The sequence below is a fragment of the Oncorhynchus kisutch genome, linkage group LG4 (assembly GCF_002021735.2).
Source record: "Oncorhynchus kisutch isolate 150728-3 linkage group LG4, Okis_V2, whole genome shotgun sequence".
NCBI classification, from domain to species: domain Eukaryota; kingdom Metazoa; phylum Chordata; class Actinopteri; order Salmoniformes; family Salmonidae; genus Oncorhynchus; species Oncorhynchus kisutch.
In genome coordinates, this window is record NC_034177.2 from 60137595 (window position 1) to 60164154 (window position 26560).

The 26560-nt window shown below is 41.7% G+C and overlaps 1 protein-coding gene across 1 annotated transcript in view; it reads right to left on the reverse strand.

Moving 5' to 3' along the window:
• Positions 1 to 256: 256 nt before the first annotated feature.
• Positions 257 to 26560, reverse strand: part of sgpl1 (sphingosine-1-phosphate lyase 1) — a 34420-nt gene continuing 8116 nt past the window's right edge. Inside the window, exons 2-14 of the mRNA XM_020481477.2 lie at positions 20478 to 20643; positions 19302 to 19369; positions 18624 to 18771; positions 18151 to 18230; positions 17819 to 17947; positions 17594 to 17682; positions 10062 to 10170; positions 9221 to 9319; positions 8908 to 9054; positions 8499 to 8737; positions 7107 to 7253; positions 3296 to 3416; positions 257 to 3052 (exon numbers count right to left, since the gene is read on the reverse strand). Of these exons, the coding sequence (XP_020337066.1) occupies positions 2894 to 3052; positions 3296 to 3416; positions 7107 to 7253; positions 8499 to 8737; positions 8908 to 9054; positions 9221 to 9319; positions 10062 to 10170; positions 17594 to 17682; positions 17819 to 17947; positions 18151 to 18230; positions 18624 to 18771; positions 19302 to 19369; positions 20478 to 20643 (1701 nt within the window). The 3' untranslated portion in view covers positions 257 to 2893. The remainder of the gene's footprint in view (positions 3053 to 3295; positions 3417 to 7106; positions 7254 to 8498; positions 8738 to 8907; positions 9055 to 9220; positions 9320 to 10061; positions 10171 to 17593; positions 17683 to 17818; positions 17948 to 18150; positions 18231 to 18623; positions 18772 to 19301; positions 19370 to 20477; positions 20644 to 26560) is intronic.

Below are 26560 nucleotides of genomic sequence, written 5' to 3' on the forward strand. Positions count from 1 at the left end.
AAGTATTTTTGAATCAATTGTTATGCTGAAAAAAGGAGTGTAGTCAAGGCCAACAAATGCTTTCAAAAGGTGTTTCCTCTGGAGTAATGAAGGATAGCAAACAATTACACAATAGTCAGGGGTGGATGTAGTGATTTAGCAACCTCAGGCAAAAAATGTGTTAAATTAGTTTTATACAGTATATAAAAAAGATGACTAGTATTATTTTTTAAATTATGCTCAGCTCACGAGATAGCTACAAACTCATGCCACTATATATTTTTTCAAAACATTTAATGTTATTATTTCAAATGAACAACACTTACATGTACGGTATAAAAGAGAACTGGACCTTACTGAACTCGATGTTATGAAGCCAAATCCCTGAGGCTGATCGATACATACAAATATAAATCTACATTTCCTTAGAGATACATACATATATTTTTATGGATCTATTCATTGGCGTTACCCAATAGCACTCGTCAATCTAACCTATAAAAGGCATACAGGTAAATGCCTAATGCTGTTACAATTATGCCCATGCAACAACAACAGAAAAGGCATGATCTACCATACCTCCTAGAGGGCAAGGTGCTTCGTTCAGATTTTCACAGGCACATTTTGTAAAGCTGACCCAATTCTCACTGTACAAGTTACAGATTATATGGTGGGGTAATCACTAAGCAGCAATTTCTCATGTACTAATACTACCACAATCATTTTCATAAAGGACATGTACATGTTTCTATTGCAATTGAAAATAATCTCCTGGCTATTGAAACGTCACAAAATATTAGTGGATGTTTCCCCATTGACGGCTCCACCGAAAAATAGAAACCACAGGATGAATCCGTCGTCAGGTCTCTGACAACTGTGTGCCTTTTTGAGGGCCACCCTGTCCATTGATTTTTTTCGTTCGTGCTACATAATCAAGCAGTGGCGCTAGAAAATCAAAAGAACAAACTAGAAACTGCAGCCCTCGAAGACCAGAATTGACCCCTAACAAACTAGTGCTTGATCTGCAGTCAAAAAGAAAAACACAATGGTTGAAGATAAGAAAAGAAAGACGAGACAATTTGTGATAAAAAACAACAGAAAAAGCAGTGGTCACATAGTCAATGCTTAATGATACACCAGGACGAGGCTAAAAGTCATCATATCATCATAACATTCTTGTCAGACTATTTCCCTCCTTATGACTCCAGAAAGGGAAAACATCTACGACACAGACATGGAAAGAAAACAACTGATATGTACTTAAAGTTGGACTACAAACACTAACGTGAAAGCACATGGGAAAGATCAAAGGATTTTTTGGGTGTCCTACCAAGTGTACAGTAGGGGTGTGTTTGTTTTTTTTGCAAACAGTTTGATCCCAGTAGCATTGCTTTTAAGAACAGTTTGCAGTTTATCAAATGCCATAACAGTTTAGTCTGAAATGTTTAAACCTTACATATGAAAAACTGAGACAGGCATTTCTGGTCTTCTTTAGCCCTATAACTATGTTACTGGGTGAACAAGCAACACATTTGCATTGAACAGAAACTGAGGTAGATAAAATTAGAAGATAAGTTGATTATTTTAATATCTGAACACAAAATAATTATTAAATCTGAGTTGGAGACTTAAAACAGCCTATAAAAGATGCCGAAATAAGTTGTTTTCCGTTCCTTGAGATCAATTCTATGTTAAACCATTCGATTCACGGCTAAACCATTGACTCAAATAGAAAGGGGTAATGAATATGTGGTCAAATCAAAGGATTGTAAGTCTCAGATTCTTAACATATTGGCGGTGCACAGTATACTAGGTAGTGTACTACAGCAGCTGGGGTTTCCTGCTGCCTGAATTATTACTGAAACATGCAATTAGCCACAGACGGACGACAATTAGGAATACATGTATATATGCACTGTAGTACAATAAGTGGCTAGGAAAGTATTGTGCTAAATTCAAAAGGAGCTCAAGTCTTAAAAATGACTCAAGTTTGTTGTCCATAGAAATCCATGCAGATATGATTGCCCCTCTATCATTCATTACTATTCATTGGGTCATTATTTCGCCAGGAAATGAATGATTTTCAGTGAAAACTGTTACTTGTTGTAGATTATTCGAACAGAGAGATTTAAAATCACTGTCATAAGTACCTGGAACATGAGTATTGAGAAGTATATAGTGTTTTCTGGTAGGGGGCAGTAGAGGGGTTCTCCCTGACTTATGATTGTGGTCTTGCTCTCAACCAAACATTACTTGGAGGCTAAAATGTTCTTCTATGAAAACATTTTTTATCTAGAGTATTTTCAATCACCACTTCAGAACGAGACAATTATGAGAGAGAGATAGCAGGATATTGTAAATTACAGAGTTCATAGCATCTAACTGAAGCAGAAAATCTCGAGACAGAACAGACATTGAAATTACCACTTGAATTAAACCGTCGTCAAGTGCTCTATAGAATTGAAAAAAAACTAATTTATATTACATTTTAAAAAAATGTTCTCCTCTCAAAACCATACATAACTTTATCTGAATGGCTTGAGCTGCTATTCTACATATTTTACATGTGTGCTTTCACTTTCCATATATTTGAAAAATGCCTCGGTAGCTAAAAACAATGGCTTGTGCTTCTGAAGATATCTGAAAAAGGGTGTGTGGATAGATTAAAGGTGGGCAAGATAAGGCAACTGTTGAGTGATTCAATTGGTGGACCAGAGGTGAAGCAGGCTGGTAAGCAGGGCTGTGTTCATTAGGCACCAAATGGAAGGAAACACTAAAACAGGGAGGAACTACTTGAACTTGTCTAACAATAAACACTTATTTTCTTTTCTGGTGCAAAACGTTTTACAACGCTTTCCATTGCGTGCCCTAATGAATATGACCCAGGTGTGTGTCCAGGCCACAGCCAAACTACTCAGTGGGCCTTGCCATTGCTGTTGCCATTTATATGGGTCTTCTGGGGCTGAGAGGACCTTGGCTCCTCTGTGCTGTAGAGGCAGTCCAGGAAACCGCAGGAGATCTCTGTCACCATGGATCTGTCGGGGATGGACTGGGCCATGCCATAGATCGCTCCCTAGAGCATGAACATTTATGAATGTAGAGCCATGTATCCAATAAGTTTGCAAATTAAAATATAAAACAAATATGTTTGCAAGCGAAGCCACTTTAGAGAACAATTTTTATTTTTTATTCTCTCATTTTAAGTGTGAATATTAAATCTCCAAAAATAATCTTATACTATTGATATTTTCTATTAGAGCATTGGTGCACTGCTGGGAAGTTTATTCCAGGTAATGGAGTCAGCATTAACACTCACCATTCCAGTGGTCTTCTCATTGGGGTTCTTCAAAATGAGAGCCACCTGCTCTTTGACCTCACTGATGAACTGTTCGGCCACACCTTCCTGTGTGTGCAGCACTGTACAACAGATATGGATGCTGCGGTGGGACAGAGAGAATGTTGTTTAAAGAGACACAAAAGTACTTAAAACATTACTCAAAATGGTGCCCGGGGTAGGGCTGCATGATTAATCAAATTGCGATATTGAAATGTGCATATCTCAAGAGGCTGTGATTTCTCTCCTTTCTTTGACACTAGACTACCGTACCTACTCCGATGAGATTCGCTAGACTCCGTTCATTCCCTCTACATGTGCAGAGGATGCTGACCAATCACAAGAGACCTCTCTCGCTCTCTGCATGGCATGCAGAATTGGGCTACTTTGAAAACGAGGTCACAGGTGAAAATGTATTGGTCGTGGGTTTGCGGATTTTTGGGCTACTTCTAAATTGCACCGTGGCCGCCATTGCATTTCTCTTAAAAATATATACATTTCACTGTGACCTGGCAGTGAGGCAGGCTGTTGCTGAGTGAGTGAGTGAGTGAGTGAGTGAGTGTGGTGGGGAGGGGGGGGGGGGACTGGTGGGGTGTGTGTGTTCAGCACAGTCAACACTGTTGAGATAGCGCTGCAGCAGGCAGTCATGACAAGTGATGTGAGAACAAACTAGCACTAGCTAGCTACATCCTTTTCCCTCATAACTCGTTTGTTGTGTCCTGACCACCGCCAGTCTTACCAATCATTACTAGAGCCAACACAGCAAATAATTGTCTAACAGTTACAGAGAGAGACAGAGAGGATCGAACAATGTGCTTTCTTTCTGGGTATGTAGACAGGGCACAAAATGAAGGCCGTCCCGGGGACGCACAAAAAAATTAAATGTCTGGGAGAGTTCAGACAGATTCAAAATTCATAGAACATACTGTACATCAATATATATATGATTTCTTCACATTAGAACGGCAACAATGCACACACGGCAGTAGGCTATGCGCAAATGTTCCAAAATTAAATTAGCGGGAACACACCGTTCTAAAAAGCTAACTGCACATGCGAGCGGTTTCATGAGACAGATGGAAATATCCATTCGAAATTTTGAACGAGGGGAGATCTAAAGATGCAACAAATAGCATGGGTTGCTAATATGACTAGGATTGTGTCTTCGCCTGCTGGACAATGAAAAAAAGTTTTGAAACAAGACATGCCTCAAAATGACATAAAACCTCCAGGTTTATGGTTGCCTCTACTCAGACTGCAAGGTGGATGGGGTGCAGCAGGCACTGGCCTTTCTCACGTGACAATAATACATTACCAAACATTTAATCCCACCCATCAACCTCAGGCCATCCCACCTATCACAGTAGACCATTTTTTCAATTGTGATGTTTTACATGAATTATGAACCTTTCTAATCGCATAGTATCAACAGATTGTGAGCTAAAAGATGAAAGTGTTTAGTATGAGTATTATTATATTATTGATCGACTATGGCTTTCCAAAATCGCCCAACACTGCTATTTGTAAGGTTAGTTTTGTGATTTGTTTTTAACCATTCCTGAACCTGTGACCAGAAACACACTTTATAGGGGCAATGCCAGAATAAATGATCTAGTGATTCGGGCTCTTCACAGCAAACGAAGTCAAGGGGTCTGAATACATTCCGAAGGCACTAATGCCTTTTTCCACATTTTACAGCCTAATTCTAAAATGAGATTAAAAATATATTTTTCTCAGAAATCTACACACAATAATCCATAATGACAAAGCAAAAAAAAAAAGTTTAGAAATGTTTTCAAATTTAGTAAAAATAAATTAATAAAAAAACTAGCTTTACATAACATTTCAGACCCTTTGCTATGAGACTCAACATTGAGCTCAGGTGAATCCTGTTTCCATTGATCATCTATGAGATGTTTCTACAACTTGATTGGAGTCCACCTGTGGTAAATTCAATTGATTGGACATGATTTGGAAAGGCACACACCTGTCTATATAAGGTCCCACAGTTGACAGGGCATGTCAGAGCAAAAACCAAGTCATGAGGTCGAAGGAATTATCCGTAGAGCTCCGAGACAGGATTGTGTCGAGACACAGATCTGGGGAAGGGTACCAAAACATTTCTGCAACATTGAAGGATCCCAAGAACACAGTGGTCTCCATCATTCTTAAATGGAAGAAGATTGGAACCGCCAAGACTCTTCCTAGAGCTGGCCACCCTGCTTTATACATTTTTGCTATGCTGTAATAAAGGATTTACACTTTCCCCCCCCATTAAAACAGCCACTCTGCTGTTACCTAATTCATTTAGTGTTGTTTACACTGTCCAAATAGTTTTTCTGCAGTGCGTATTATGCGGTAGGACTTGTATTGTATAACGAGCTTCACACTCATTTTTTAAATTCAGGGCTCATACATAGCCTATGCATATGCTTGAATATGTGTATGGGTGTTTTGAATTAATCATCACCTTAGAAAGCGCTGTTCATTTCAATTCATTGTTAGGCTTTGAAACAACATCCACAACGACCATGTTTGACTCCGTTTCAACCGGTTGTTGAACTTCTTTCTTCAAATTGATCAATGACAGAGGTGAGTTTTAAAAGCACAATACTGTTTTGATAAGTGTTTGTTTGAATTGCATTAATGTCAGAGTGGTTAGAAGGAAAATAGAGCCCCTGAGTACCAGGCCATTGGCGAGTTGGGTACTCTCAACACATGTCCTGATTGCATAAGAGGAGATTACCATGACTCAACGGTCACGTGGAATTTAACCAACTCATGACTCATAACTGCTGGTGTGGCGGTAATACGGTAACAGCCCTAAGTGCATATAGTTGATTTGATTAAAACACATAGGATGTTTCTATATATGGAAAAACACACATTTTCTTTAAAAACAACAGATGACTGACTCTTGGTCGACCAATGATTTTCTTTGTTGGGGACAGCCCTAATGGAGTAAAAAGTACATACATTTTCTTTAGGAATGTAGTGGAGTAAAGGTTGTAAAAATATAGTCAATTACAGATACCCCCCAAAAACTACTTAAGTAGTACTTCAAAGTATTTTTACTTAAGTAGTTTACACCACTGAAGAAAAAGTGCTCAGAAGCAGCAAAGCCTCTCAGCCACCTACCGTAAACAGGCATTGATTGCCTATGCGTTTTCAAGTGTAACGTCCTAAAAAAAATTTTAAAACAGCCCGCAGGCTATCCCTGCGGGATCACTGAGGTTATCCCCTAGCCGAAGGCATGGTTCCTATTTACACATTCCGCAAAGACAGCTCCAAGAAGATGATAAACAAGCTGGACAGGAGATACAAGAATCCTACACTGTACAACAAAAATAAGGGAGAAGTTGAAACATGTCACATTGATTTACTGGACCAGACTCCAGTGTCTTACAGCGCACTATATTTGGATGACCACGTTAAACATTTACGTTTGTTAATATGCAGGTGGAATAATCCTATCTAGCCTATTACAACGTTGGAAAATATTTGTTTCATTTGCTTGTGTATTCATTCACACAATCTCATGTTAGAAGTGATGTTCTCCACCCCGACAATTGTTTTAACTATGTCTGATGGAATTACCAAGTTTTCACCCAAGTGTTCGCAATATCCGGCCCAAAGAAATCGCAATTAGATATTTTGTCCACATCGTGACTTAGTTTTCTGGTATTACCTCAGCATACAGTGCATAGTTAATATTCTATGAAAAAAGGTATACATTATAATTGATAAGTATGACTGAATTTCAAAGATGGGAAAAAAGTTTAGGGAAACATACCTGGATGGATACTGTAGCGTGTTGAGATTCCAACCCTTTGACGTCAGTGCATTGGATAAACGGAAAATGTCGAAGACGTCAGAGCCTATTGCCACCACGGACACTTCAGGGTCTCCAAACACAAACACTCCATTTATCTTACGGATTCTATCCAGAAATAAACAAAACCAACACACCTCAAATATTTATCCTATCCAAAAACATTGATCTCAATTTGCTTACAAAGAGCTCGTAGAAACAGTGAAATCTAACAATATTCTGGGCCTGTTGTAAATTAAAAGATGGTTTAGGAACCAACAGAAAGCGAATCAAACTTGATGAAATAAAAACAACCATAATGTTTCTGATTGTACCTATAAAAGTTTCGCTTTACCACATATCCAAATCTGGTTAAAACCTCCACAGGATCGGTGTCCCGACCTTGGGACGGTAGAGTTAATGTAGGCTAATGCAATTAGCATGAGGTTGTAAGTAACAAGAACATTTCCAAGGACATAGACATAACTGAAATTGGCAGAAAGCTTAAATTCTTGTTAATCTAACTGCATTGTCCAATTTTCATTGTCAATTACAATGAAATAATATCATGCTATTGTTTGAGGAGAGTGTACAGCTATGAACTTGAAAATGTATTAATAAACCAATTAGGCACATTGGGCAGTCTTGATACAAAATTATGAACAGAACTGTGTGCGCTAACCAAGGTGGCCAGGTGCACGGTGCTTCCTCCGGCGCATTGGTGCGGCTGGCTTCCGGGCTTCATCACTAGTGCTGCCACCTAGTGGCCAAAATCTAAATTGCGACTGGGATGGAATAATGCATTATGGCCTTTCTCTTGCATTTCTTTTTAAAATTTAAAATTTTACCCCTTTTCTCCCCAATTTTGTGGTATCCAATTGTTGTAGTAGCTACTATCTTGTCTCATCGCTACAACGATGAGACAAGGACACCCCTACCGACCAAGCCCTCCCTAACCCGGGCGACGCTAGGACCTCCCGGTCGCGGCCGGTTACGACAGAGCCTGGGCGCGAACCCAGGGACTCTGATAGCACAGCTGGCGCTGCAGTACAGCGCCCTTAACCACTGCACCACCGGGAGGCCCTCTCTTGCATTTCAATGATCATAGTACAAACAAATTTTTTCTTTTCTTTTGTATTATCTTTTACCAGATCTAATGTGTTATATTCTCCTACATTCATTTCACATTTCCCCAAAATTCAAAGTGTTTCCTTTCAAAATGTTATCAAGAATATGCAAATCCTTGCTTCAGGTCTTAAGCTACAGGCAGTTAGATTTGGGTATGTCATTTTAGGCGATCCTTAAGAGGTTTTTTAACAGAGAAAGCCAAAAATCAAGGCATATAATGTCTACAGTAAAAGATGGGTCTCTTACTCTGTCTTGATAGTTCGTGCAGTGTCAATGATCTTCTTAGTAGTCTTTATGTAGCCATCCTCTCCCATGTACATCATGGTGGCCCAGCACGCTGCGATGATACCGCCTGGCCGAGAACCTGCCACTGATGGGGATGCATAGATGCCCCCCTGCCAGTCTGGAGCCACAAAGTACTGGTAATGCCTGTACTGTTTGTCACTATACAGGATCACTGATGAACCTTTGGGGGCAAAGCCGTACTGGAGTAGAGGTAGATCAAAAAAAAACTATCAATTAGTCAACAACAACCAGTCAACACAACAACCCCAAAAAACGAGATGTTTATGAAACAATGTGCATCTTATGATTGAAAAGCAAGAGGGAGAAAAATGTTAGGTAAGACTGTCTGAGATCCACACCCTGTTCTTACCTTGTGTGTGTCTGCAGAGATGCTGGTCACACCCTTTACCCTGAAGTCAAAGGGAGCCAGTGGGTAATTGGCTTTGGCCATGAAAACTATTAGAAACCCTCCCAAACAAGCATCCACATGCAGAGGGAGGTTGTACTTTACAGCCAGCTGAAAAACACCATGTGTGATGGGTTAGGTCATTTCAGGTAAAGTACTATGCAACAACATTGTTACTACACAGGTACACAAGCAACTTCATGTATGATTTACCGTTTTTTTAAATACATTTTCCCATGACTTAGTATGAGAAGTAGATAACAATGAGACGCTTTACCTTTCCTACTTCCTCAATAGGATCAATGATTCCATGGGGGAACTGGGGTGCGGAGCATACCAGCATGGCTGTGTTCTTGTTGATGGCTCGCCTCATAGCCTATACAAAACAACTAGGAGTTATCAGGAGTTAAAAGGAATTGAGATATTGCTTTAAGACAAATGATTATGGCGATGATAAGTCTCATCCACCCTCACTAAGAACCAGTCATTCTAATGTCATTGTTGCCACCAGGTTTTTCGCAGGCCCGGGACGACACCAGTATTGCGATACTGGCAAGGAAACAAAACACGAAGCAGATTTAACTTCTTTAGGAAAACAGCTCTAATTCTGGAAACAAACATCATTACATTGTCATCCAGAGTGACATTAATTTATTTTTCCAAGCTACGTCACACAATATTTTAGGTTTGCAGTTTTTTTTTAAAGGACCAAAGAGTTCAGTCTGCTTTGTGTTTTCATTCTTGCCATGGAAAAAATAGAGATGCAAAAAAAAAAATATATATATAGGGCTGTGACGATACCTGTAACTATTGTCATGTCTGAAATTGTCATCTTACAACAGTCCAAACAGAGGAAGAGTTCCCCAGTCAGTCACGGCAGTGACAGTCATTAGTTAAAGTAGTATCACGTTGCAAGACATCACACCGTATTCTTGTTACCTAAAGTAGGCTGGGGTCAAGGCTACCAGTTACAATTGGGAATTTGTAAACCAACCAACCTACATTTACTCTGACCACCTGTGTATGCAGACCTTTTGTTTATTGAGCACGGACTGACTTTCCAGTCAAGTTATTATTTGGACTAACCATTAGTATAGGAACAAAATAAATATTTGCACCTTAACATCCACTTTCAAGGTCTTCTTGTCCAGGGGGATGTGAACAAGCTTCATTCCAAAGTAGTTTGCTGCTTTGTCAAAGGCTGCATGAACACTGACTGGTGCGACACTGAAAAATTAGGGGAGGAAATACAGCACAGATTATTCCCTGTACTGTATAAAAATGCATTTCACAGGCGATATAACCCGTATATACAGCCACAATCACCATTTTATGAGACAGCAAACATTGAGCATGCAAATCAAGCTTGTTCTGAGACCAACTCAAATTTGATTAGTCACATGAGCCGAATACAACAGGTGTAGGTAGACCTTACAGTGAAAAGCTTACTAACGAGCCCCTAATCAACAATGCAGATTCAAAACATTTAAGATAAGAATAAGAAATAAAAGTAACAAGTAATTAAAGAGCAGCAGCAAAATAACAATAGCGAGACTATACAGTTGAAGTCGGAAGTTTACATACACTTAGGTTGAAGTCATTAAACCTTGTTTTTCAACCACTCCACCGATTTCTTGTAAACAAACTATAGTTTTGGCAAGTCGGTTAGCACATCTACTTTGTGCATGACAAGTCATTTTTCCAACAATTCTTTACATACAGATTATTTCATGATATCACAATTCCAGTGGGTCAGAAGTTTACATACAGTAAGTTGACTGAACCTTTAAACAGCTTGGAAAATTCCAGAAAATGATGTCATGGTATTAGAAGCTTCTGATAGGCTTATTGACATCATTTGAGTCAATTGGAGGTGTACCCGTTGATGTATTTCATGGTCTACCTTCAAACTCTGTGCCTCTTTGCTTGACATCATGGGAAAATCAAAAGAAATCAGCCAAGACCTCAGTAAACAAATTGTAGACCTCTGGTTCATCCTTGGGAGCAATTTCCAAACGCCTGAAGGTACCACGTTTATCTGTACAAACAATAGTACGCAAGTATAAACATCATGGGACCACGCAGCCGTCAAACCGCTCAGGAACGAGACGCGTTCGGTCTCTTAGAAATTAACGTACTGTGATGCGAAAAGTGCAAATCAATCCAAGAACAACAGCAAAGGACCTTATGAAGATGCTGGAAGAAAAAGGTACAAAAGTATCTATATCCACAGTAAAACAAGTCCTATAGCGACATAACCTGAAAGGCCACTCAGCAAGGAAGAAGCCATCGCTCCAAAACCCCCATAAAAAAAGCCAGACTACGGTTTGCAACTGCACATGGGGACAAAGATCGTACTTTTTGGAGAAATGTCCTCTGGTCTGATGAAACAAAAATAGAACGGTTTGGCCAAAATGGCCATCGTTATGTTTGGAGGAAAAAGGGGGATGCTTGCAAGCCGAAGAACACCATCCCAACTGTAAAGCACGGGGGTGGCAGCATCATGTTGTGGGGGTGCTTTGCTGCAGGAGGGACTGGTATACTTCACAAAATAGATGGCATCATGAGGAAGGAAAATTATGTGGATATCTTGAAGCAACATCTCAAGACATCAGTCAGGAAGTTCAAGCTTGGTCGCAAATGGGTCTTCCAAATGGACAATGACCCCAAGCATACTTACAAAGTTGTGGCAAAATGGCTTAAGGACAACAAAGTCAAGGCATTGGCGAGGCCATCACAAAACCCTGACCTCAATCCACTTAGAAAATGTGTGGGCAGAACTGAAAAGCGTGTGCGAGCAAGGAGGCCTACAAACCTGACACAGCTACACCAGCGCTGTCCAGAGGAATGGGCCAAAATTCACCCAACTCATTGTGTGAAGCTTGTGGAAGGCTACCCGAAACGTTTGACCCAAGTTAAACAATTTAAAAGGCAATGCTACCAAATACTAATTGAGTGTATGCAAACTTCTGACCCACTGGGACTGTGATGAAAGAAATAAAAGCTGAAATAAATCATTCTCTCTACTATTATTCGGACATTTCACGTTAAAATAAAGTGGTGATCCTAACTGACCTAAGACAGGGTATTTGTGAAAAACTGAGTTTATATGCATTTGGCTAAGGTGTACGTAAACTTCTGACTTCAACTGTATACAGGGGGTACTGATACAGGGTCAATGTGCGGGGGCACCGGTTATTTGCGGTAGTATGTACATGTAGGTAGAGTTATTAATGTGACTATGCATAGATAACAACAGAGAGTAGCAGTGGTATAAAGAGGGGGTGAGGGGCCACAGCAAATAGTCTGGGTAGCCATTTGACTAGATGTTCAGGAGTCTTATGGCTTGGGGGTAGAAGCTGTTTAGAAGCCTCTTGGACCTAGACTTGGTGCTCCGGTACCGCATGCCATGCGGTAGCAGAGAGAACAGTCTATGACTATGGTGGCTGGAGTCTTTGACAATTTTTAGGGCCTTCCTCTGACACCGCCTGGTATAGAGGTCCTGGATGGCAGGAAGCTTGGCCCCAGTGATGTACTGGCCCGTTCGCACTACCCTCTGTAGTGCCTTGCGGTCGTAGGCCGAGCAGTTGCCATACCAGGCGGTGATGCAACCTGTCAGGATGCTCTTGATGGTGCAGCTGTAGAACGTTTTGAGGATCTGAGGACCCATGCAAAATATTTTTCAGTCTCCTAAGGGGGAATAGGTTTTGTCTTGGTGTGCCTGTCTTCCGTGTGCTTGGACCATGTTAGTTTGTTGGTGATGTGGACACCTGATCCACTGCAGCCCAGTCGATGAGAATGGGGGTGTGCACAGTCCTCTTTTTCCTGTAGTCCACAATCATCTCCTTTGTCTTGTTGAGGGAGAGGTTGTTGTCCAGGCACCACACGGCCAGGTCTCTGACTCCTCCCTATAGGCTGGTCTCATCATTGTCGGTAATCAGGCCTACCACTGTTGTGTCATCAGCAAACTTATTGATGTTGTTGTTGTGTCTGGCCATGCAGTCATGAGCGAACAGGGAGTACATGAGTGGACTGAACACGCACCCCTGTGGGGCCCCAGTGTTGAGGATCAGCGTAGCCGATGTGTTGTTACCTACCCTTACCACCTGGGGAGCAGCCCATCTGAAAGTCCAGGTTCCAGTTGCAGAGGGAGGTGTTTAATCCCAGGGACCTGAGCTTTGAGGGCACTATGGCGTTGAACGCTGAGCTGTAGTCAATGAATAGCATCTCGGACAGGGAGAAGTTGAAAATGTCAGTGAAGACACTTGCCAGTTGGTCAGCACATGCTCACAGTACACGTCCTGGTAATCCGTCTGGCCCTGTGGTCCTTTTGAATGTTGACCTGTTTAAAGGTCTTCCTCACATCGGCTGCGTAGAGCGTGATCACACAGTCTTCTGGAACAGCTGGTGCTCTCATGCATGTTAGTGTTATTTGCCTCGAAGCGAGCATAGAAGTAGTTTAGCTCATGTAATCATTATATAAAGTGCCATTGTTTATAGTGACTAGTGATACATTTATTACATCAAATTATTAAAGTGGCTAGAGATTTGAGTCAGTATGTTGGCAGCAGCCACTCAATGTTAGTGATGGCAGTTTTCCAGTCTCTATCTCAAGGCCATCAGACTGTTAAACAGCTTCTCGGTCCCAGCTTTGAAGTACTTGTACTGCCCTCGCCTTTTGGATGATAGTGGGGTGAACTGGCAGTGGCAGTGTCCTTGATAATCTTTTTGGCCTTCCTGTGACATCGGGTGATGTTGGTGCCCTGGAGGGCAGGTTGTTTGCCCCATGGTGATGCATTGTGCAGACCGCACTACCTTCTTACGGTTGAGGGCGGAGCAGTTGCCGTGCCAGGCGGTGATACATCACAACAGGATGCTCTCGATTGTACACCTGTAAATGTTTGTGAGGGTTTTTGGTGACAAGCCAAATTTCTTCAGCCTCCTAAGATTGAAGAGGTGCTATTGAGCCTTCTTCACAACACTGTCTGTGTGGGTGGACCATTTCAATTTGTCCGTGACGTGTACGCCGAGGAACTTAAATTTTTTCCACCTTCTCCACTACTGTCCAGTCGATGTGGATAGGGGGGTGCTCCCTCTGCTGTTTCCTGATGTCCACAATCATCTCCTTTGTTTTGTTGACGTTGAGTGTGAGGTTATTTTCCTGACACCACACTCCGAGGGCCCTCACCTCATCCCCGTAGGCCATCTCGTCGTTGTTGGTAATCAAGCCTACCACTGTAGTGTCGTCTGCAAACTTGATGATTGATTTGGAGGCGTGCTTGGCCACGCAGTCATGGGTGAACAGGGAGTACAGGAGAGGGCTGAGAACGCACCCTTGTCGGGCCCCATTATTGAGGATCAGCAGTGTGGAGATGTTTCCTACCCTCACCACCTGGGGGTGGTTCATCAGAAAGTCCAGGACCCAGTTGCACAGGGCGAGGTCAAGACCCAGGGTCTCGAGCTTAATGACGAGTTTCGAGGGTACTATGGTATTAAATGCTGAGCTGTAGTCAAACAGCATTCTTACATAGGTATTCCTCTTGTCCAGATGGGCTAGGGCAGTGTGATTGCGTCGTCTGTGGACCTATTGGGGCGGTAGGCAAATAAGAGTGGGTCTAGAGTATCAGGTAGGGTGGAGATGATATGATCCTTGACTAGTCTCTCAACGCACTTCCTGATGACAGAAGTGAGTGCTACGGGGCGATAGATGTTTAGCTCAGTTAACTTCGATTTCTTGGGGACAGGAACAACGGTGGCCCTCTTGAAGCATGTGGGCACAGCAGACTGGGATAGGGATTGATTGAATATGTCTGTAAACACACCAGCCAGATGGTCTGTGCTTGCTCTGAGGATGCGGCTAGGGATGCCGTCTGGGCTAGCACCCTTGCGAGGGTTAACACGTTTAAATGTTTTACTCACATTGGCCACGGTGAAGGAGAGCCCACAGGTTTTGGTAGCGGGCCGTGTCAGTAGCACTGTATTGTCATCAAAACGAGCAAAGGAGTTGTTGAATTTGTCTGGGAGCAAGACGTCAGTGTCTGCGACAGTGCTGGTTTTCTTTTAGTAATGCGTGTTTGACTGTAGACCCTGCCACATACGTCTCCTGTTTGAGCCGTTGAATTACGACTACTTTGTCTCTATACTGACACTTAGCTTGTTTGATTGTCTTGCGGAGGGAATAGCTAACTGTTTGTATTTGGTCATGTTTCCGGTCACCTTGCCATGATTAAAAGCAGTGGTTCGTGCTTTCAGTTTTGCACGAATGCTGCCATGAATCCACGGTTTCTGGTTAGGGAAGGTTTTAATAGTCACCGTGGGTACAACATCACCGATGCACTTACTAATAAACTCGCTCACCGAGTCAGCATATACATCATTGTTGTTCTCTGAGGCTATCTGGAACATATCCCAGTCCACGTGATCGAAGCAATCTTGAAACGTGGAATTAAATTGGTCGGACCATCGTTGAACAGACCTGAGCATTTCCTGTTTGAGTTTCTGTCTATAGGCTGGTAGCAACAAACTGGAGTCGTGGTCAAATGTGTCGAAAGGAGGGCAGGGGAGGACTTTGTATGCATCACGGAAGTTAGAGTAGCAATGACCCAGAATGCTGCCAGCTCGAGTCGCGCAATCGACATGCTGATAAAATTTAGGGAGCCTTGATTTCAGATTAGTTTAGTTAAAATCCCCAGCTTCAATAAATGCAGACTCAGGATATATGGTTTCCAGTTTACGTAGAGTCCAGTGAAGTTTTTCAGGGTGTCGAGGTATCTGCTTGGGGGGGGGGGGGGATATACACGGCTGTGGTTATAATCGAAGAGAATTCTCTTGGTTGATAATGCGGTCGGCATTTGATTGTAAGGAATTCTAGGTCAGGTGAACAAAAGGACTTGAGTTCCTGTATGTTGTTATGATCACACTATGAGTTGAATCATAAGGCATACACCCCCATCCTTCTTCTTACCATAGAGTTGCTTGTTTCTGTCGGCGCGATATGTGAAGAAACCGGATGGCTGTACTGACTCTGATAACATATCCTGAGTGAGCAATGTTTCTGTGAAAGAGAGAATGTTACAATCTCTGATGTCTCTCTGGAGGGCCACCCTTGCTCAAATTTCGTCTACCTTGTTGTCAAGAGACTGGACATTGGCGAGTAGTATACTCAGAAGAGGTGAGTCCGTCTACAGAGCCTGACCAGAAGACCGCTCCGTCTTCCCCTTCTGTGGCGCCGTTGTTTTGGGTCGCCTACTGGGATCAGATCCATTGTTCTGGGTGGTGGTCCGAACAGATGATCCACTTCGGGAAAGTCGTATTCCTGGTCGTAATGTTGGTAAGTTGACGTTGCTCTTATATCCAATAGTTATTCCGGCTGTATGTAATAATACTTAAGATTTCCTGGGGTAACAATGTAAGAAATAATACTTATTGATGAAGCCAATGACTGATGGTGTACTCCTCAATGCCATCGGAGGAATCCCGGAACATATTCCAGTCTGTGCTAGCAAAACAGTCCTGTAGCTTAGCATCTGCTTCCTCTGACCACTTTTTTATTGATCTCATCACTGGTGCTTCCTGCTTTAATTTTTGCTTATAAGCAGGAATCAGGAGGATAGAATTGTGGTCTGATTTGCCAAATGGAGGGCGAGGCAGAGCTTTGTATGCGTTGTGTTTGTGGAGTATAGGTGGTCCAGAGTTATTTTTCCTCTGGTTGCACATTTAACATACTGATAGAAATTTGGTAAAACTGATTTAAGTTTCCATGCATTAAATTCCCCAGCTACTAGGAGTGCCGCCTCTCGGTGAGCGTGGTCTTGTTTGCTTATGGCGGAATACAGCTCATTCCATGCTGCCTTAGTGCCAGCCTCTGACTGTGGTGGTATGTAAAACAGCTACAAACTCTCCGGGTAGGTAGTGTGGTCTACAGCTTATCATGAGATACTCTACCTCAGGCGAGCAATATCTCGAGACTTCCTTAGATATTGTGCACCAGCTGTTGTTTACAAAAATACATAGACCGCTGCCCCTTGTCTTACCAGACGCCGCTGTTTAATCCTGCCACTACATCATATAACCAGCCAGCTGTATGTTGATAGTGTCATCATTCAGCCACGACTCCGTGAAGCATAAGATGTTACAGTTTTTAATGTCCCGTTGGTAGTTTAGTCTTCCACGCAACTCGTCAATTTTATTGTTCAAAGATTGCACGTCTGCTAGCAGAATGGAGGGAAGTGGGGTTTATTCGATCGGCTAAGAATTCTCAGAAGGCAGCCAGACCTTCGCCCCCTCTTTCTCCGCCTCCTCTTCACGCAGATTACGGAGATCGGGGCCTGTTCCCGAGGAAGCAGAGTATCCTTTGCGTCGGGCTCGTCAGAGTCGTGAAAGGAAAAAGAGGATTCTGTTAGTCCGTGGTGAGTAATTGCAGTCCTGATGTCTAGAAGTTATTTTCGGTCATAAGAGACGGATGGTAGCGGCAACATTATATACAAAATAAGTTTAAAAAATAAGTTCAACAACGCAAATAAATTAACAAAAAAAAAAACTATTGGCTGGGGCCACGTAAAACGTCTGCTATCCTCTCCGGTGCCATTTTACCCATCTGGTGTGCCATGAATAAAAATAATCTGGGGCTATATTTTGACAGTGAACTTACATTTCAGGATGTTTCACACCCCGCTCATAGGCCATGTCTCTGTACGCCTTGCATGCCATCAATATGCTTTCAGTTCCTCCGGAGGTGACCTGGACAAAGCAGAAACAGCAGCAGCAATCAGTGTTCAAAATATGCTGGTGCATACATTTTGATTATTCTCTTGAGAAGAACATTTCCCAAACCCTAGGTCAGTGAGTCTTGTGGGAGTACTGAAGGTAAACTCACTGTGCCACAAGAGGTGGGCCCACCGTTGAAGAGGGTACACGCCATTCTCACAATCTCTGCCTCCATCTTCCTCACACCGGGAAAGAGGTCTGGGTGAAGTGGGTTGCTCCATGCAAAGTCTCCATATACCTAGAAACAAAAGGAGGAATATAAGAAGGGAATCACTAAGCGATGAGATTTGTCATATAAACAAGGGATATTCAGACTGTAGAATGAGCTTTACATTTAAAAAAATGTATTACTCAAAACACTACACACAGATGTTAAACTTGATTGTTCATTCAAAGAATTCAAGACAAAACAAAGACTGTTGTTTTGTGGACTAGACATACCTTCACCAAAAGTTTGGTAAGTGTCTGATCTCCCCAGTACACTGCGCCTGAAACTCGTCCTTTCTCCCAATCCACTTCATCTGCGAAGAGCAGACAACAGCAATACGTCAGGAAATGACTAGCGTATATATATTATAATTTCACAACTTTCGCTACAAATAAAACCAATGCTAGAAACACCCTGTGCAACAGGCACACTTGTCAAAACTTTTGCCACAAGTAGCCAATACAAAAAGGCACGTTAGGTCATTTGCTCCGTAATAAGCCATTATATTATGCCATTACATTATATTATTTCTCAACAAAAACACAGTCTAGAACATACCAGTGCATCTTACTCTGTATTTTGTTTTCTATGATATAGTCAATACCATATATATAGGGCAGCAAGTCAACGGCCCCATAGGCTACAAAGACAGAATGTAGAAAAATAAGCTCCAGAAACTGCTCTGGGACAACTCTCAGCCACTTACTCAGTGTTTGATACTCTCTGATCCGGTCTAAAACTTGAACTTGGCTAAGCCCTTGTTCAGGCAGCTGTTTAGTGTAGCTCATGCCCTCCTTCAGTGTGCAAAGACTGAGAGACATGTCAGCCAGGGCCTTTTTCAGCTGGTTCTGGATCTGTTGCAAAGAGACACAGAGTTAGTTACATTACACACACATCACCGCTCAGACAACACAAACCATTCCCCAAGGAGGAGTGGCATTGAGGAGAGTGTTTAGGCTACAACACTCTGGCGTTCACAACTTATCTAAAAGTGTTCTCGGAAATATTGAAAATATATGAAAGCAATCAAAACTAGCTAGTTGTTTAAGTATAGGTGATCGCCCAGATCTTCCTGGCATGCTATCCAAATATGTTTGTGGCTAGACAGCACTCAACTTATATCATGTAAATTTAGATGTAACCATCAGATTAAAGTGTAGCCTGTTAAATCCAAATAGTTTAGGTCATTCTGTAATGACCAACAGTAACCCAAACATTATCACAAGTCCATGATGTAAACTGTGTCAAAGGACTCAACCCCCCCCCCCCCCCTCCCCGCATGCCGACACTCGAGTCATCAGTGAGTGACTCATACCACACCAGACAAGGAAGAGTCAGAGCACATCTGTGGAATAGAGGAACACAATAACCGCTTGAAACTTACTGTCGCGCCAACAAAGGGTATTTTTCTGATGAGTCGAAAGCACTGCTTCTTGAGTCGGGATGTCAGGGCTATTAAGCGACAAAAGAAAGAGACTGATTGTGTTGAAATAAATGGTAGCTGTGCAGCACAGTACAAAACCACAAGCTGAATTCGACGGGGAATTTTTATATACTAATGCAGCTGCTTGGAAAGGGCAGACAATTTTTTTTAAAGACCAACAGCTGGCGTACAGGCTAATACTGGAACACAGTTTCCTGACAACATTCCTGACAAATTAGATTTTGTGTACAGCATGTTACTTGCCATCAACAACAAAAAACAAATCGTAATTTCCACTGATTTGGAATAGAAATATCATTGATCTGTAGTATTCTAGAAAATGCACAAACATCAAGTGAGAACACTAACATGTCTGAACATAGTTATGTCACTTGTAATGACTGTAAAACAGCTGGAAAATGTACAAAGAGACAAACTGAAGTGTGGAACAAGAACAAATACAGCAACTGCAAGTTCAAACATATTTCAAATGGTTGGCCAGCGACACAGAGTGCTTTAACTGATCAGTGATACACCGAAATTGTTTTGTCAGCTGATCATTGCTCACAATTATATCAGGAAAAAGTATTCAAGTCCATACAGGGATTGAGATTAAGGGTTGCCATTATGCCCGGGGCAAGTGACCTGAGCAGTTGCCCTATTATTTTAACTGACAACAACCAAAATACAAAGAATTACAGTAGTCTGGACTCTCTGGTTCCTCCACTGTGTGTAGGTGAAAATAGCTACTAAACATTTTGGGGCAAGTGATCATAATCGTGGGGCAACCCCAAAATACTCAATCCCTGCCATACTTCGGTACCAACTCTAGGTGCTTTAATGCTGACACCTACCCTGCATGTCAAATCTTTACCGTTCTACCAGTCTGCACATTGGATTGACATAAGCATGAGCCAGAGAGAGTATTACATCATATTCTTACACCAGTCCTTTCCTTTTAAATCCATGAGGGGAAGTGAATAATTGCACACTCATTCAGACGGGTAAAGAATCACGAAGCAGCATGTCTGATTAAAACCAAAAAAACAAACACTTTACATAATGTAGAACACCCATTCATCACGTTTTCCATGCATACAATACACGCATGCTTTATTCCATAATGAGAAGACATACTTTCTTGCTGAAACAAGAAGCCTTTGACCCAGACTGCTCCTAGGGTAGATACGAGAGTAGCTCCAATGATCTGCCAGGGTTCCAGCTCCTCGCAGTTGGTGTTCACAAGCTGCTTGCCTTCCTCCAGGTAGAGCAGTAGCATCTCCTTGTACACCTCCAAGGCACTCTAGGAACATAGAGAGATGACATTGTTCATTTCCAATTGTAGCTCCGTCTGTACTGCTATGCAACGTGTAAGGATTTTCTGGGTGGGCCGTGGGGACTACATGCACAAACTCAGCCCCCAAAAAAACATCCTCTCACTGTCAACTACGTTTATTTTCAGCAAACTTAACCTGTGTAAATATTTGTATGAACATAACATTCAACAGACATAAACTGAACAACTTCCACAGACCTGTGACTAACAGAAGTGGAATAATGTGTCCCTGAACAAAGGGGGGGGTCAAAATCAAAAGTAACCACCAGTATCTGGTGTGGCCAACAGCTGTATTAAGTACTGCAGTGCATCTCCTCCTCATGGACTGCACCAGATTTGCCCGTTCTTGCTGTGAGATGTTACCCCACTCTTCCATCATGGCACCTGCAAGTTCCCGGACATTTCTGGGGGGGGAATGGCCCTAGCCTTCACCCTCTGATCCAACAGGTCCCAAACGTGCTCAATGGGATTGCGATCCGGGTTCTTTGCTGGCCATGGCAGAACAATGACATTCCTGTCTTACAGGAAATCACACACAGAACGAGCAGTATGACTGGAAGCATTGTCATACTGGAGGGTCAGGATGAGCCTGCAGAAAGGCTACCACATGAGGGAGGATGTCTTCCCTGTAACGCACAGTGTTGAGATTGCCTGCAATGACAACAAGTTCAGTCCGATGATGCTGTGACACACCGCCCCAGACCATGACGAACCCTCCACCTCCAAATCGATCTCGCTCCAGAGTACAGGCCTCGGTGTAACGCTCATTCCTTCGATAATAAACGCGAATCTGACTATCACCCCTGGTGAGACAAAACCGTAACTCATCAGAGAAGAGCAATTTAACCACAAAACAAAAATAACTTATGTTTAACATTTTGAAATGAAATTAAGTCCACTAATGCCCAAAATGATTAACACAGCTGTTCACTTGAGAGAGATGCGAAGACAGCACAAATGTTACCTTTTTTTAAATAAAAGTAAGGATGCCACCCAGTGTTCTCAAAATCCCCTATCTTTGATAAACACAGAAATTAAAAACGATTTCCAAAATGTTGTCGTCCCATCTTGAGACTTACTTATTTGTCCTTTGCTATTTTTATTATCCATGGAACATCTGGCCCAGGCAACCTTTCAATCGAAAGAAATAAGTCGATTTTTGGCAAATTGGTGTTATCAATTCATCTCATTATATGCAGACGATATTTTACTATGTCTAGACAACGTATCTTAAATCGCTCTCAAACACATCGAAGATCATATATTAATTTTATAACTTGAGATGAAGCTGAATTTATCTAACCAAATCAGCATTACTGACTCAAGACCCCAATGGAGGACTGCATTTCTACTATTGGAATCCCAAACATTTCTGATTAAAAATATTTGGTTGTAGATACAGTTGAAGTTGGAAGTTTACATACACTTCGGTTGGAATCATTAAAACTATTTTTTTCAACCACGCCACAAATTTATTGTTAAACTATAGTTTTGGCAAGTCAGGTAGGACATCTACTTTGCGCATGACAAGTACTTTTCCAACAATTGTTTACAGACAGATTATTTCACTGTATCACATTCCAGTGGGTCAGAAGTTTACATACACTAAGTTGACTGTGCCTTTAAACAGCTTGGAAAATTCCAGAAAATGATGTCATGGCTTTAGAAGCTTCTGATAGGCTAATTGACATCATTTGAGCCAATTGGAGGTGTGGATGTATTTCAAAGCCTACCTTCAAATTCAGTGCCTCTTTGCTTGACATCATGAGAAAATCAAAAGAAATCAGCCAAGAAAAACAAACCTGTAGACCTCCACAGGTCTGGTTCATACTTGGGAGCACGGTACCACGTTCATCTGTACAAACAATTATACTTGCATACTAACACTATGGGACCACGCAGCCGTCATACCGCTCAGGAAGGAGATGTGTTCGGTCTCCTAGAGATGAACGTACTGTGGTGCGAAAAGTGCAAATCAATCCCAGAACAACAGCAAAGGACCTTGTAAAGATGCTGGAGGAAACAGGTACAAAAGTATCTATATCCACAGTAAAACGAGTCCTATATTGACATAACATGGAAGGCCGCTCAGCAAGGAAGAAGCCACTGCTCCAAGACCGCCAATAAAAAAGTCAGACTACGGTTTGCCACTGCACATGGGGACAAAGATCGTACTTTTTGGAGAAATGTCCTCTGGTCTGATGAAACAAAAGTAGAACTGTTTGGCCAAAATGACCATCGTTATGTTTGGGGGGGAAAGGGGGATGCTTGCAAGCCAAAGAACACCATCCCAACCGTGAAGCACGGGGGTGGAAGCATCATGTGGGGGTGCTTTGCTGCAGGAGGGACTGGTGCACTTCACAAAATAGATGGCATCATGAGGCTGGAAAATTATGTGGATATATTGAAGCAACATCAAGACATCAGTCAGGAAGTTCAAGCTTGGTTGCGAATGGGTCTTCCAAATGGACAATGACCCCAAGCATACTTTCCAAAGTTGTGGCAAAAATGGCTTAAGGACAACAAAGTCAAGGTATTGGAGAGGCCATCACAAAGCCCTAACCTCAATCCTATAGAATATTTGTGGGCAGACCTGAAAAAGCGTGTGCGAGCAAGGAGGCCTACAAACCTGACTCAGTTACACCAGCTCTGTCAGGAGGAATTCACCCAACTTATTGTGGGAAGCTTGTGGAAGGCTACCCGAAACGTTTGACCCAAGTTGAACAATTTAAAGGCAATGCTTCCAAATACACTCAATTAGTATGTAAACTTCTGACCCACTGGGACTGTGATGAAAGAAATAAAAGCTGAACTAAATCACTACTATTATTCTACCATTTCACATTCTTAAAATAAAGTGGTGATCCTAACTGACCTAAGACAGGGAATATTTATTAGGATTAAATGTCAGGAATTGTGAAAACTGAGTTTAAATGTATTTGGCTAAGGTGTACGTAAACTTCCAACTTCAACTGTATATGGTACCTGTAACCCCCCCCCACTGAACAAAAATACAAAACGTGTTGGTCCCATGATTCACGAGCTGAAATGAATAATAAAGAATCCCAGAAATGTTTCATATGGACAACAGCTTTTCTCAAATTTTGTGCAAAAATAATTTGTTTGGGGTGGCTGGTAGCCTAGTTGTTAGAGCGTTGGGCCAGTAACCGAAAGGTTGCTAGATCGAATCCCAGAGCTGACAAGGTAAAAATCTATTGTTCTGCCCCTGAACAACGCACTGGTCCTAGGCTGTCATTGTAATTAGGAATGTGTTCTGGCTTGCCTAGTTAAATAAATAAATTACTTCCCTGTTAGTGAGCATTTCTCCTTTGCCAAGATAATCCATCCATCTGACAGGTGTGGCAAATCAAGAAGCTGATTAAGCATGTGTAAAATGTGCAGTTGTCACACAACACAATGCCCCAGATGTCTCAAGTTGAGGGAGCGTGCAATTGGCATGTTGACTGCAGGAAGGTCCACCAGATCCATTGACAGATAATTAAATGTTCATTTCTCTACCATAAGGCACCTCCAATGTCATTTGGAGGTCAGGGCCCTGTGTAGGCCATCCAGCTTCCCCACTTGTGGGATCATCTGAGGAGGGGGAGGGGAGGGGTGCTGAGGATTATTTCTGTCTGTAATAAAGCCCTTTTGAAGGGAAAAACTCCCCAGTGGGTGGGCCTGGCTGCCAAGTGGTTGGGCCTATGCCCTCCAAGGCCCACCAATGGCTGCACCCCTGCCCAGTCATATGAAATCCTTAGATTAGGGCCTAATTAATGTATTTCAATTGACTGATTTCCTCAAATGAACCCAGTAAAATCTTTGAAAATGTTGCATTAACATTTTTGTTCAGTACACAATTTGGTCACAAAAAGAAGTTATTTTTATGTGCATCACTCAGCCTTTTATCCGCAACAAGTAAAATTGATGGAAACATCTCTGGTGGGAAAATGTGCATAATGTTTCAATATGGACTTTAGAATATTCACATAAAACTATTTTGCCCATTGGATGGAAACCTAGCTACAGACACTGACTGTCACCACATATCACCGTCATTTAATTATGTCCCCAACAGCAGAATTACATCCTGTACACAAGATCGAAATGACAAACCCTTGAAACACACAAGTCACAATGCAATTCCCTCAAAATCAATTGACATCACACTTTCCATCATACACAGTTCAACACAACATCAGTCAACTTTAATCTTTGCGAAAGTAGAAATACAATACCCAACAAGTACCAATAAGTCTACTAATGACAAGTACTTACACCAGAAGACTCGCGCTACGGTTCAATTTCTTTCGCTCTATAGACACGCAGTTGCGGACATTACATTAGAGAGAAAGTGACTAGTTGTAATTTGAAGTAGCAGATTACCCTAGTCTATAGAGTGACAGGTCGCCCTGGTCGCAGTTGTAAATGAAAACTTGTTCTCAACTGGCCTATCTGTTTAAATAAAAAGGTGAAATAGATTTTTTTTTTTATCCCACAACCAGGTGAGGTGGAGGAATAGGAGTCAGCTGACTATACTCTGCCCCTGTCATCCATTAGACATAACATTTGTAGCCAATGGAGGAGAGAAACCTCATAGACACTTTTCCCTCCCCAAACAAATTCACTTGGTGTTAATTTGAGTGCAGAGGAAGTGCAATAACATGCAGGTGTTCATTATCAATCAACTCAAAAACAAATTACTATCTGATAGACGTATCACTAACGTATTCCAAATACAAAATACATTCAGTAAGGAATACACTATTTCAGGTGTGGAATATAGGAAAAACTGCTCATACCGTATCTGCATTTGACAAATTAAGCCTATTCCCAAATCAGTGGCTATAGTAAATAATTCATTAATTTCATGAGTGCGGTAAAATGTGTTTATCTCTAGATCACTACTATTTTTTTTTTTTTACAACACTATGCGTTTCTGCTTGATAACAATAAAAGGTAGTATCCATGAAGGTCTCCTATAATCAGATATCATAAAAGCTTAAGGTCCACAAGACAGTAACTTGAATAACCACTATTCCTAACCACTGAATCGAACATCGCATAAAGCCTTGGGGGAAATATAATAGGTACTGGTGATGCAGTACAATGACATCATGCAAACTAACCATGCTCAACGCAGAGTATGTGTTTGCAACACACTTTTAGTTACTTCATTAGAAAGGTAGGCTTTAATTGACGACTGACTACTTGCTTAAATGGAATCACGTCAATCCAGGTCTACTAAAAGTCACAGCAAAAAAAATAAACAGTATGACATAAAAAAAGATGGTTTACGTAATAAAGACTACTGACAGTAGTTTTACAGGCAGGGGCCTAGCCTATAGTAATGTCAAACCCTAATTCTACAATGGATGAAACTGAATGAAAGCTTTGCCTTTCAATCACAAGAATACACCCACTGACGACAGTTGTTAGGTTTAATCTCCGACAGGTTTGCCAAGGTTAGCGAAATAGCGCAGAGTTGGGAGAAACATACTATGTGACCAGCAGCGGCCATGTATCAGATGGGCAGCTAATGTTTATGCATTATCATAGGATTAGGTTTCATTCTCCATCTAAAATGGTGAGAGAAAAAAAAACGAACGTTTTGTCAGGACTTTTTAAATATGTATGCAAAAGCTGTAGTTCCCTTTTGAGTTCAGTGCTTCTGTAGCACAGACTTGCAGCGCTGAGCGAGCATCCAGTGCCACATTTAATTTTTTTATATGCCATAAACTGGAGAGATTAAATGGTGTTATCTTGCAAAAGGAAAGTCCTGGTGCAACAGATATAAACCATTTTGCCACGTACGTACTATTTGTTACCCGACACATTTCTTTCTGACATTTGTTAAATAACATACGTTTGTCCGTCACAAAAC